This window comes from Trachurus japonicus, chromosome 16 (assembly GCF_045865225.1).
Source record: "Trachurus japonicus isolate A0001 chromosome 16, Traja_1.0".
In the NCBI taxonomy this organism is placed as follows: Eukaryota; Metazoa; Chordata; class Actinopteri; order Carangiformes; family Carangidae; genus Trachurus; species Trachurus japonicus.
Window position 1 is genome coordinate 5,249,609 of NC_140922.1, and position 13,699 is coordinate 5,263,307.

The 13,699-nt window shown below is 41.3% G+C and overlaps 1 protein-coding gene across 1 annotated transcript in view; it reads left to right on the forward strand.

The window, feature by feature from the left end:
* thsd7ab (thrombospondin, type I, domain containing 7Ab) overlaps positions 1–11,644 on the forward strand; it is a 204,359-nt gene extending 192,715 nt beyond the window's left edge. The window contains exons 28-29 of the mRNA XM_085803520.1: positions 3,222–3,309; positions 9,565–11,644. Coding sequence (XP_085659646.1) covers positions 3,222–3,309; positions 9,565–9,655 — 179 coding nt within the window. The 3' untranslated portion in view covers positions 9,656–11,644. The remainder of the gene's footprint in view (positions 1–3,221; positions 3,310–9,564) is intronic.
* Positions 11,645–13,699: the final 2,055 nt, after the last annotated feature.

Genomic DNA, 13,699 nt, shown 5'->3' on the forward strand with positions numbered 1-13,699 from the left:
CACCACATGAAACTGATTCTGAGTCTGTCATGTGGAGGAAGTAAAAAAAAAAGTAGAAATAAAAGTTTAAATAGAGAAATGTAATTACCACCAAGGTGCAGAGTGAAAAGGTCAGTGAAACATCAACATCCTTCCCCGAAGCTGCAACTTCATGTTTACGTGAAAGTTTTAAGCCAAGGAACTCGTCCTGAGAATGTTTCCACTTGCACAAGTGGATAAGAGAAACAGGCTGCGTTTTATTTGCCCACTACGTCTTTTGAAGTTTATCTAAAGTGAAAAGGTTTTAGGGAGCCCAGAGTTAGTGGACTTTCTTCAACCTGCAGAGCAGCACGTAATCCTGGAAGTGAAGTTAAGACATAAAGCCGAGAGGTTTTCACACGTCAACAGCAGCGCACGCTTTCCCTCCTCCCGCTCCGAGTCGGGGCAGATTTACCGTCGACGGAGGTTTAATTAACATTAGGTTTAACACGTTTTCTACTCACCACTGTGCACGTAACACAACTGACAGACAAAGACTCCTTCAGATGTATGTATGGACGCCGCTGCCGCTGCCGCTGCTGCCGCCTCCGAGCTGCTGCCACATTAACATTTGAGGGGTGCGTCTGCGTCTGCGGCGAGACTGATGGTGCATGACAGCAAAATAAACATTTAGGATGCAGGAGTGCAGAACAGATTGAGTTAACGTCTGTCAGTAACAAACACACACACACACACCAACCTTTGTCTCGTTTATCATCCAAATGTTTGCATTTCTGTTCAGTTTTTTTTCCCGCAGCTCTGTGTGCTATTACAGAGTCAATTACAGATTTAAAACATGTTTCTGCCTTTGGAGAAAGAGAGAAAACAAAAGCAACAGCTCAGAACACAGCCCACAGTTTACAGTGGAACCTCACTGTAAATAAAATATTGATTATTGCTTCCCACTGGACTGAAACCGTACGTAAGAAAACAGCATTGTGGAGAACAAGGAAGTAACAATTCAGCATTTTAGAGAAAAGGAGAAATAAGTTCTGTTCTTCTGTATAACACCTTACTGTTAATTAACAGAAAGTAAATGGACACCTGTGCACTGTTTCCTGCGCCCACAAACTCACCACCCTGTTCTCTACAGTTGGCAGGTCGTGCTCCACCACAATGAGTTTCATTTTTCACACTTATTTTAATTTAAACCTTTAAAGAGGAGTTATGCAGGACTTTCACCTGAACTCTGCTACATTTTTACCTTAAAGGACAATTCCAAAACCTAATATTTTAGGTCTAAATGATGGATTCTGAAGATTTTCTTTTTAATTGCTCCTGTTTTGCAGTAGTTGTGTCTATCCCCACATCGCCACGGCAGCGATGAATGGGAGCGGACAGCATTTCCACTGTTGAGGTTGTTTACATCCCTCAAAACCGCATTTTAGGAATTAGGAAATATTAGGAAACTACAGCCCCAGGTTGAATTTGCCCGGAATTGTCCTTTAAATAAACAGCTTCAGAGTAATTGTGATGGTTAAATAAATGATTTGTAACTTGTTAGAGGGAGAATAGAGGCTCTCTGCCTTCCACCTAGTGTCTCTGGGGCTGAAAAACAACTTTGCAACTTCAGAGCCTCTGACCCGGTGTCCCAGCTCTCGTCTCCCCGGCACCGCCACACAAACATAGTCTCTTGTTTATGACAGATGAGACAACACAAATACACATCATAACATTGTATATGATAAATAACATTATATGGATTGCTTTCTCACCGGCTTCGTTGTAAACAAATGCACATGGCCGAGAGGAGGGTTAGCAACACAGAGGAAAAGAGACTGGACTTGCATAGTTCCCCTTTAATAGAAGCGTAGCTGTTATAGAGTGAAACCCTGAGCAGCTTTTATCATACTCACTACGAAATAGTAATAAATATCCATCCATCCATGCTACTTACCCATGCAGGGCTTGAGCAGGGCAGGTCACCAGGGTCGACATATAGAGACAAACAGCTTCACATACTCACATTCACACCTATTGCCCTCAGGGGCAGGTCGACCTATTGTGGGAGGAAGCTGGAGAACCTGTAGAGAACCCACGCAGCCACAGGGAGAACACGCAAACTAAGTCACCCACAAACACCTCAGGCCCGGGAATCAAACCCACAACTTTGTTCGATTAGATTAAGATTAAGATTAAGATTAAGATTAAGATTAAGATTATACTTTATTATCAGATCACTCTGAAATAAGATAATAATAAGATTAGATGTACTTTATTCATCCCACAACGGGGAAATTCAGTTGTTACATCAGCCAAGTAAGGACAGGGTATCCGCGGGGTCTTGAAAAGTATTAAAAGGTGATAAATCAATTTTGGGAAAATTAAGACCCTTAAAAAGTATTAAAAAGTATTTTAACGACTTTATAAAGTCTTAGATTTTCAAGGTATTTTTTCTGAATTAGCTGTCCAAGTGTTTGAGTCCTAAAAAACATTGTGAAAGTGTGTGAATTTATTAATTTTATTAAAAACCAAAGATGAACTGGTGCATAAAAACAGAAAAGAAGATTGTTGTTTTTGTTCTTTGAGTGGAGCAATGTTTTTTTGTTTTGTTTTTTGATAAACTTTGCCTTTGATTTATTATCCCAGCCTATTTTGAATTCTGTTGTATCATAGTGGTCTATAGTCTTTATCACAAACTAAACCTGTTCAGTTAAAAGTGTCACTGATGTAAATGGTTACAGCTTGAAGTGGCGGTGAGGTGTTGAAAAATATTGAGAAGGTCTTGAAAAAGTCTTAAAAAGGTATTAGAATGAACTTCAAGATTCCTGTATATTCCCTGTAAGGAAGAAAGTAGAGAGGGCTAAAACACCAAAGACACAAACACAACACAAACTCAACAGACAGAAAATGTAGACACAATAAACAATAAAAACAAATCAACCTTCAACCAGGCAATGTGCAAAAACAAGTAGAGGGTATAAGGTGGCCTGATATAAAAGTCCCTGCACCACCCATTGTTTACAGTATATAATTTACCAAAATATATTTCTCCTTTACCTAAACTGTGCAGATGTCCCTGCTGTTTTCCAGTTTGTAGCCTACCGTATGGATTCATACGGTGACTTTACGCTGTAAACCGTGGGCTGTGTTGTTATTAAGTGTAACTACTATAATCAGAAAGGCAGCGGTCGGCAGTGTGTTGATGTTTGTGAAGCGTTGTTGTTCTGGCTGTTGGTGCTGACCGGCCTCCTCCTCCACAGATGGGAAGCTGAAGATGTGGGTGTATGGTGTAGCAGCCGGAGCCTTTGTGCTCCTCATATTCATAGTGTCTATGATATACCTAGCTTGGTGAGTGGACCGGTTTAATCTCCCCCTATTCTGTCATCATCCTCATTCATCATGAAACCCCCTCCCCCACCCGCCTTGAGTCAAGCCCCACGTTTTGTTTTGTCTTTTTTTGTTTTTTTATGTGTTTTACTTTGCTTCCTCTATGCGCCCCCCCCCCCGCCCCATCGACACGAGAGCAGCAGCTACTGTTCCAAGGTGCATCGCTCTCTTAAGGCCCAAGAGGTCGACGCCAACGGGACGGCGGTCTGGATGAGCCCCAGTGTACATGAGATGATTTACACCTGCCCCGATTGCCAAGAGCTGGCTCAAAGCAGCAGCTAATGATGAGGATGTGAAGGGGTCAGGCCCCCCCCGGGCTCACCTGCCCCGCCCCCACCAAACCCGACACACCCTCCAGTATAAGTGCCTGCAGCCCCCTCTTGACCTTTCCCCTGCGACCTCTGTGAAAAAGTGTCACACGTCCCTGACTAGCAGAGAGAAGGTGCTGGTGCAGGTGAGGACTGGAGGATAGATAGGTAGATGTAGATGTTCCAGAGCCTCACAACCTCCTAGATGTTGTTCACCTGTTGACCTCACAGCTGTTTACAACTGAGATGGTTTTAGCCCATTTTTGTTTACAACGTGTAGCAACCCAAGGCGTAATAACAGCCAATGACGTAATCATTTTGGCCATTTTAAATGTAATAAAGCCAATAACTTGCCAATAATGTATTAAAATGTTTTAGCCAATAACATAACAACTTTTTTTTGCCAATAATGTAATAAGTTATTACATTATTGGCTGGTTATTAGTTTATTGGCCTAGTATTAAAAAAAAAACCTTTGCAAATGTAATAAGTGATGCCAATAATGTAATAATACATATGTATCACCTTATTTATTCATTTTTTATTTTCAGGGTAGAAGATGTCAATGAGTTACAACCTCGACGTGTTACATAACAACAAATATGTTGATAGCTTATCGTATTTATCATGAAGCATGGTAGCAGTTTGCTTCTCAGTGTAGATGAGACATACTGTAGGCACACAACGCAGAACTGTGACATCTTCTACCCTGAAAATCAAAATCAAAAAGCATATAGTGATACATATATTATTTTATTATCGACTCCAGTTATTACAATGTCAAAAGTTTTAATACTAGGCCAATTATGTAATAACCAGCCAATAATGTAATATCTTATTGGCTTTATTAGATTTTAAATGGCCAAAATGATGACATTATTGGACGTTATTACATGTTGGGTTGCTACACACCCTCCTCTAAAAGTGACTCATACCTGATGAACGTGATCAAACCGCAGCAGCTTTAAACATCCCACACATCCAACAACCAGTAAAGCAAGAGGGCACTGAATCCGACGTGGTAGAAGAAATACTGACGTCTTTTACTAAACATGCATCAGTAGAAATATTTATTTCAGGAAGAGATCGATGTGACTCTGGAGTCTGAGCTCTGAATATGAAGCTGTGTGCAGGAGAAACACAGATCTGCTCAAAGTTCACAAGCACAACCAGAGTTCACCAGTTTCACTAGTTTCACTCATCTAAATGAACTGTGTTCCCATTTAGAAAACATTTCAGTTCTCCTTCACAAGCACAAATCTTTTACAAATAGAAGTTCTTGTTCTACAGAAGTTGTATTTGGCTGACCTATATTGTTTGGAAAGTTTCCCATTATAGTATTGATTGATTACAAACTGTATACTTTTGAGTTTTGTTGCTTGGATGACAGACAACATCTAAAGACATCACTTATATTGTAATGTCACCTGCTGCTGGAAACGATGAATTAATTTATCAAAGAAAAAGTTGGCAGATGAATCAATAATGAAAGAGCTCAGTGTCAAACAACTTCCACATCCAAATAATTCAGAGTCATAGTAAATTATCCAGTTTAAACTTTAAATGATCTCATCTCAGAACCACGGCCCCCCCTCCCCCCTCCTTCCCCGGTGGCTGCAAGTCACTGTAAAACTTCCTGTTTAATCCTGCACATGACCTTATTATTTCTACACATTATGTCCTCTTAGTGCCTCATGTGATCATAAAGATCAGTGATGGATGGGTCTCTTTCACGAGGAGGTGTGTACATGGTGAAGTAGTGTATTGTATATATAGTATATAGTATATAGTGTAGTATTCCACCGTCTGCTGCATCAGCCTGTGGAAAATCACCACAGGCACATGAGCCTGTTTCCATACAGCCGTGGAGTGACACAGTGTTGCTCCACTCATGGTCACGTTGTGTCGTCACATGCTCGTAGATGTGACTGTGTGTTTGTGTACACACACACACACACACACTTTCCACAGGTGGATGTAGCTGTAACACAGACTTGTAGCAGCTGTGGTGCAGACGTCTCTAGTGAAAGATGAAGCCGATGAGATCATTTGTTCCTGAGCCACGGAGCAGACTCACATCCACACACACGCTGACGTCTCCCGGACCGACTCTCAGCCGTGGTCTCACACTGCCCTCGTGTGGCCGAAAGAGGAACTAGGGCAACTCATTTCCTTCCTCCCACATCATGGCCCTTTCATATTATGAGCTCATTGTTTTCAAACGTTCAAATGTTGCATGTGTCGATGTTATTTTCTTTTTATTGAGCTTTTGAAGAAAGATTGTGCACAAAACTGGACTTGGATCTCTGTCTGTATCTGTGGAGTCGGTTCATTACATGAATCAGAAACTACAGTTTAATCCTGCGAGTCATTCTCTGAGCAAAAACACTGAACATTTGCTGATTTAGGCATCTGGAATGTGAGACTTTTCTGATTTCCTTTGACTTTTATGATGAAACTTCTTAGCTGGTTTTGGACGGCTGACAGAAAGGAGCTGTTTACAGTAGCACTCAGCTCTGGGAAATAGTGATAGGCTTTTAGTAAACTATTTTCTAAAAATTTTTGCAGACAAAAAAAAAGAAAACAGTTCATTGAAAATAATCACTTCCTGCAGGCTGAGTGGTGTATTCTACTCCATATCTGCAAACATGAAGAACTTTGCCAAAGCTATAGATGAAAGAGCCGAGCTGATTTTTGTGGCAGCAGATTTTTTTTTTTTTTGGTCTCTGTTAATTTAAATGCTTGATTTTTGTAAACACTGAAACTATCCAGAGAAAACTACCCGTGGACTCGTCTGATTGTCTTTACAGACTCTCCAGGATATTCCTGCCGTTCTCCAGAGACGACTCCATCATTGTCTCTGTGGTCCGACACTTCCTCTTGTTTAGAAGAGTTAATTAACCCAAGCAGCTGGAGATTAAGTTAAAGGGATACGCCAACATTTTTTTCCCCGTGTCTTGCCTCACTCCCAAGTCCATGACCAGCAGATAGACATCATACTTTCGACTGTGCGTGCAGTAACAAGGGAGATACGGGCAGAGCTGGCGCACCACTAATTAGCTTAGCTCAAAGTGTATAGGTAGTGTTAGCCTGCCTCCTACCTGAGCCGAAATCAGCAGTCAGAAGCTGATTTCATTTTATCTCTAAACTCTTTAAATATATCAACATTTCAAACATGTTTAGGTGAGAAAGTAGCCGTTTAGATCAGCAGTGTGTCGTTAATTTGTCTAAATACCAGCTGTTAACAATTTTGTTCAGACGAATTTGGCGCTACTCAAGCTAGCCGTTGTGACCAACGCACTTCCAGTTACTTTCACAAAATAAAACATCCGTTGCCCTTTACATACAGAAAACCATGACGATAGAATTGGTGCTTTTACTTTGAAACAGGAAGCTAACCTACCCTCGATGTAGCTAGCTTGAACCAAAATAAAGCGTCTTTGCTTGAACCCTCCGTTTTGACCGATCTCGTCCCGTTAGCGGCATTTGACCGCTCAAGATGCCTTACCGGAGAGTTTTGTCAGCTCTGAGACAAAGATCGGCCCGCCGGTTTCCGTTTAGAGTTGCTGAAGAGTTTCTTTGACGACTTTAGGTGGAAGCAGGCTAACACTACCTATACACTTCCAGCGTTTGAGCTAAGCTAATTACGGGCGATACGACTCTACTGTCCCTTGTTACTGCACGCACAGTCAAAAGGATGGTGTCTATCTGCTTGTCATGGACTCGGGAGTGAGGCAAGACACACACAAAAATGTTGGCGTATCCCTTTAAAAGATGGAGATAATTCAAGATGAAGATGGCACTGCTAAATATTAGCTCAGCTGTCTCTCTGAGCCGTTCTCTAGAGGACATAAAACAGCACATTACACAGCGTGTTGCTCTGAGACACGAGTGAGTGATGTTTCATCCGGGGCGGCGCCGACAGCTCAGAGGAACAGAGGTAGAAAGAACCCAGGCGTCGTCTTCTGAAGGTGCTTCTTCCCCCGGAGGCAGAGGAACAAATGTCTGACACGTGCACAAAGAGAGTGTGTGTGTGAATTAACTCACTAATACCTGAAACGCTTTAAGATCAAGTCCTTTTTCATCACAACAAACAAAGTGTTTGTGTTTGTGTGAACATCCAGGAACGTGTAGCGGTGTATGGTAGATGTAGCTCCCGCTCTAGACTCAGTCTCCTCCCGCTGCAGAGCAGAGTGTGTGTGGAGCTGCAGTTTCCTGGTGAGCTGAAGGTGGTTTGAAGGTCTCGGGGTCAGTGGGTCGTTCCGGTCATTTCTCCAAACAGATGAGTCACTGACTGGCTGGAACTGATCTGTCTGTGTTTTTGTTGTTGTCACAAAGCCACGAAAAGACCAAAACCCTGAGGAACCTCAGCAACAAACAGCTTAATTCATGTCCAGAGTTAATCAGTGAGCCACGTCCATTGTTACGTTTTTATCTAAATAGTGATTTCTTATTATTATTATTGTATAAAGAAAATTGAAAGAAAGAAGTAAAGTAAAAAGCTTTTCCATCTATTAGAAATTAGAAATATTAAAAGTTATTTAATCAGTTAGTTGTGATGAACAGCTGTTGGTGCTAACTCAACAGCTGGACCTTAAACAGTAGAAACAGCCTGATGGAAGTGTGTTAGACTGTTACATGTGGCTGTTTTCCATCTCTGCAGTGAACATCAGTCAGAGGCTTCATGTTATTTAATCTCTGATTCAGTGTCTTTTGCATTTTGTTCACACACACATCACAACTTCTCCACCTCAGCCATAAAAACAGGTGGATGGAAAGCAGCCTGTGGTGGTTTAGTGTTTGGTGTCTGTAGGACTGGCTCTAAACCAAATAATCCTAATCAAATACATGATTTACTCCTGTTTAACTATTGTTAAAGAGAAACCCCAGAGCCCAGCTCCTACAGGGGAATCATACAGACGTTTTTAGACCGAAAACTTTAAACCTGTGACCGTCATTTTTAAGATTTTCATCTTCAGTTGCTCAATAAGAACCAATGAAAAACAAAAGCATTAGCTTTGGTCTTTTCTTGAGATTTGATGACAATAAGAAAAGTACATGTAAGTTAATGACGACCTGATTCTTTTAGAGCGGGGGTGTCAAACATGTGGCCCGCGGCCCAAACCGGCCCATCACAGGGTCCAATCCGGCCCGCAGGTGTAATGTATTGTTTTGGAGTTCGCGTTTGCCTTTAGGCTTCCGTAGCTGCCTACCTGTGTGTCCCTCGCTGTACCCTGTACTGCTGTGTGTGTACGCGCGCCGAGCTGCAGTAAAGTCACGTCCTGAGTAACGCCAGCCTCTTTATTGTGTCTCTACACAATGTACATAAAGTGAGTACATAACAGCAGGATGAATTTGCACAGTGTGAAAATAACATAGAGGCTTAATATTGTTGAAACTTCACATATTTTTCTCAAGAAATTTCAGGTTGTTAATAATGTTTTGTTCATTAACTGTGAACATCTTATGAATGTACAGTAGTTGTTCTTTTCTCTAAAACAAAGGGAAAAATGTAGAGTTCTCTTCATTAATAGTTTATTACGCTGTTATTTTACTGGTCCAGACCACTTGAGATCAAATGTCTGTGGCCCCTGAACTAAAATGAGTTTGACACCTCTGGTTTAGAAACTGTAGAAGTTGATTCATTTTTGTAGGGAATCAGAGTCTAGAGGGAAGCGTCAGCGTCAGTATAACTTTAAAGTGTTGTAGTTACTTATTCAGATGAAATAAGTGCAGAAAACTGCAGCTCCTCCAGTTTTTGTGTTTGTGTCTGTGTCCCCACCTGCACATTATGTATCACATCACACCCACAGTCACCTGCAGCCTGTGTCAGTGCATGTCCAATGTGTCTGAGCTCGTCTCTCTGAAGTTCTGCTCTGACTGACTGTTTTTTAATCTCCTCACGCAGCAAAAAGCCAAAGAGACCTCAGAGACAGAGGCAGCAAAACAACCGACTAAAACCTCTGACTCTCGCCTACGACGGGGACACGGACATGTAGCTCCCCCCCCCCACCCCACCAGGAGACGCTCCACCTGTCACAGAAACCCACTTCATCACGCCATTACAGTGAAGGACATGGATGTTTGCATCGTGAATGGACACGTCACAGAGCGGAGAAATTACAGCAAATCCTCTTAGCAGAGACACTAGTGAGGTTTAACCATTTCAAGTAGGGATCCATTCAGCCCCCCCCCCCCTTTTTTTTTTTTTTTTAAACGTTTTCTTTTTGCCAGAGCCTTCATGACCTCCACCGTGTTCAACCAAATGCCTTTTTCTTTTTCTTTTTCTTTGCCCCCGACACGTCCACGTGCGTTCGATCACAGGACCCGTTAGAGAGGCGTCAGACCCGGCTCTCTCCTGCTGCCTCTGAACATGGCAGAACGAGCTCCAACTCTTCCCCCACGCTTTTACTGCTTGTCCCTAAAAATGCTGAGTAGCTGGAGGCTTAGGATGCTCTGACGGCTCGTACGTTGCCAAAAGTCACCGCAGGGAAGAGGAGGAGGGAGAGGAAAATCTCCATAAAAAGGTTTGGATTCCTTTTTCTCAATCCTCAACTGGGTTTTGACTCAAATCTCTTTTACAGTCTTGAACAAAAGGGAGGCATTTCTTCTCTTCTTTTTCTTTTTTTTTCTTTTTCTTTCTTTCTTTCTTTCTCTTTTTTTTTCGTTTGCTTGATTCCGAGGCGCACAGGCCTGAGTTTGTGGGATAAACTGATCTGTACGATGCTGATGGAGGAGTAGCCTGCAATCAGTTGTTCATGGAAACCACTGCCTGCCTGCCTCCACCCTTGCTTTGTTTCAGGCACTACATTGCACTATATTAGTGCAGCATGATATGCACACGTGACTTCTACCTTCTATTGCCATAAAACACTGCCTCTTCCAGACGAAACCGTGCAGCCGAGGAACAGCTGAGGTCGACGTGAGGACATTCGAAACGACAGCAACAGGAAAAACGATGTTTAGATGTCTCACATTCTTCAAAAACAAGTGTGAATCTCCAGTAAATATATGTATAGATTTTATTTCTCACAACTGATCTTTTTGGTTGTAGTAAAGTACCTTTTGTGGTTTGTAGATTTCGTCTGGTGTTATCACTGTATTTCTGCCCAGATACAATTAAGCTATTTTAAATGACGATAATCAGCAGGTGAAAGTTCTTTTAACGAAGCTCCTGCGTTAAAAAAAAGGAAAAAAAAGTTCTTTAGAACCAGAAAAAACAACAACAAAAGAACAAAAAAAATCGGATTCAATTCAAAATCTTTAACCTTTTTGTTATGGACATCGTCCATAGTGGAAAAGCTGAAATTCTGCAGCGATCAAAAAAAAAGATCAATAAATTGAAACCATTCACGTCATGCAAATGTCATTTCTGCCTTACTGACAAAAACTAAATACTAACAGTCCTGTGATACAGTTGTAATACTTGAATGGGGCATACATTATACACTGTAGTACGTTATACACTTATACACCACATATAGACATGAAGAGAATAAATTCTGAGTTTTTCAAGGTTTTTCATGTAGTAACCGTATCATAGCTCCTCTGTTTCGCAGCCACACTACATGAGGTGAAATATAATAATTAAAAAAAAATATCTGTACAAACTCAAAGTATACAACATGTTAATAATAAGAGAACACGCTTCTGCTGAGTTCAACATAAAAAGCAAAACTGGTGTGGAGAATGTTTACTTTTTTGTTGTGGGATTTGTAAATAACAGCAATTTTTTTATTTTTTTGGGAAAAAAAATTAAAAGTATGTGTACATTTATTTTGTATTGCACAAAAAATGTTTAGTTTGACTATTGCAAAGTGGGTGTATGATATTGCTGATTGTTGTTATCATGATGCAAGTTGTATGTTGTGAACAAAAAAGGAACGATAAACGAAACAGACAAAAGACGAAGGCTCGGCCGTTTTGTACAGGTTGTTTATATGTATGGGAAGAATTATTGAAAATAAACACGGACACGGTTGTAAACACACAACGGGAAACTTATTATGTCTGAAGTCATGTTTGTCTATTTTGATAAGTCCACTGAGGACAGGACACTAAAGGGTTAAACTGCATTTCCTTAAATCTCTAGTCAACAAACCAAAGAAAGAGAGCAAGACAAAGATTTAGTTAATGCCACTAAACATTTGGTAACACTTTATTTCACAGGTCCAATATTTCTGAAAAACATCTTCCAACTTTCCTGGAAAGAAGCTTTGGCGCTAATTACAGGAGAAAGTTCATTTCATTTTCAACTTATTTCCATCAGAGAGATTATTCCAGTAAATATTTGTTACTTGTTCAGTTATTATTTGAAACTTTATTCTTCATTTGCGATTAGTCATATGTGGGTGTGCAGATGTATTTTACGTTTATCTTATCTGCTGTCGTCTGCATAGAAGCGTCATCGGTAACCTATTGCATTAGCTCGACTTATATCACGGCAAGTTCACCAACTAATCACTTCATGTTTAACTTGTTATTATAAACTAATTATAGTTATTTCCAGGAAACTTCTAAAAATAAACTGGAATTTTAAGACCTGTGAAATGTCACCATAAAAGGTTTTCGTTTCTGAGTTACTGAGTTACCTGTTTGTCCAGCTTAAAGGTGTTCAGAAAAGAAAATAGATTTTGAGCCCACTATGGGTCTTAACATTAGTGTAATCATTCATCTATCAGACGATGTAGCCTAAACTTTGTGCAAAATTCTATTTTAGAGTACTAAATCCGGGGTGAAAGTGGGGTAGTTTTCTTTCACATTGGATAATGCAGGCGCACAAATTATGCGTCACGTTGTTCACGATTCATCAGCCAATGATATTGGATCCGTCATCTGTCAATCAAACGTCTGAGAAAAACGAGGAGACTCGTCCACCACCACCGACACAAACTCTCCTCCGTCTCTCCTCCTCTCTCCTCCTCCAGATCCCTGCGCTCCATCACTTAGCCTCACTAGCTAAGTTAGCAAGCTGTAACGTAGTAAGCCTAACAGTTAGCTATGTTAGCTAAACACACTCGCGCACACACACACACATACATACACCGAGCTCGGTCCCGCCCATAGACTGTAAAAAGAATGGACGTAGCGTCCGTGACGTCACCCATTGGTTTTGGGGAGTCGTTTTTGTGACTCCAATATGGCGGCCTGAACAGCGCCATGTTGGATTGGCCGGCCGAGAACCCGCCCACTGGCCTCGAAGCAGCTGTCCACGGAGCTGCTCGGACCTGTCACTCAACGTTTCCGCGCCCTAATTGGCCAGAGTTTTAACCTAATAACAGTAAAACAGTAGAGTTAAAAAAAAAAATTCACCCCCCTCAGAGTGTGTACGGGGGTAGAAACTATCGATTGAGACCAGAAAACGTTCTGACACCAGGCTTTTAACATGTTTACTGAGGATGTAAAGTCGGCGATTTTAACATGGGGGTCTATGGGGAATGCTCCCTTCTGACACCAGCCCCCAGAGGAATCCGAGGGGATTGCAGTTTGTTGAACGCGGAAGTGAGCTTCACTTCTCAGACCGACAACTGCCCCATTGGTCCCGGCCCAAACATTGAATATCCCGCCCACTCGATAACGACCAATCAAATTAGTTTTCCTTACTCGGGTAAACTGGTGGAAGGAGGCGCGACAAACAGGACAAACGGCCGTTTCTGAACACCTTTAAGCACAAATCAATACGTCACTTTTACAAACATAAGCAAATCAGTAAAAGCAGGTCACAAATATTGTTATTTGTTGTTTTATTTTAAGTCTCAGTCATTTTCTAAAACAGCTGGGCTCTGTAGTTTTTATTCAAAGTCACTAAAACCAGAGGAAAAATGTAATTTTCAGATAATAAGGAAATAAAGAGAAGCGCTGGGTTTTCAGCCTTCAAGGTGAAACCCAAATGAAAAAGTCACTTAAACAACTAAAATAACAAAATATGACAGTAAAAACACACAGTTAACAGAACAGTCTGATCCCCGTTAGCAACGAGGTTCTTCACACTGTCATCATCCATCCTGTTCACACTGGATGTGACCATAAGAGACAGAACGTCT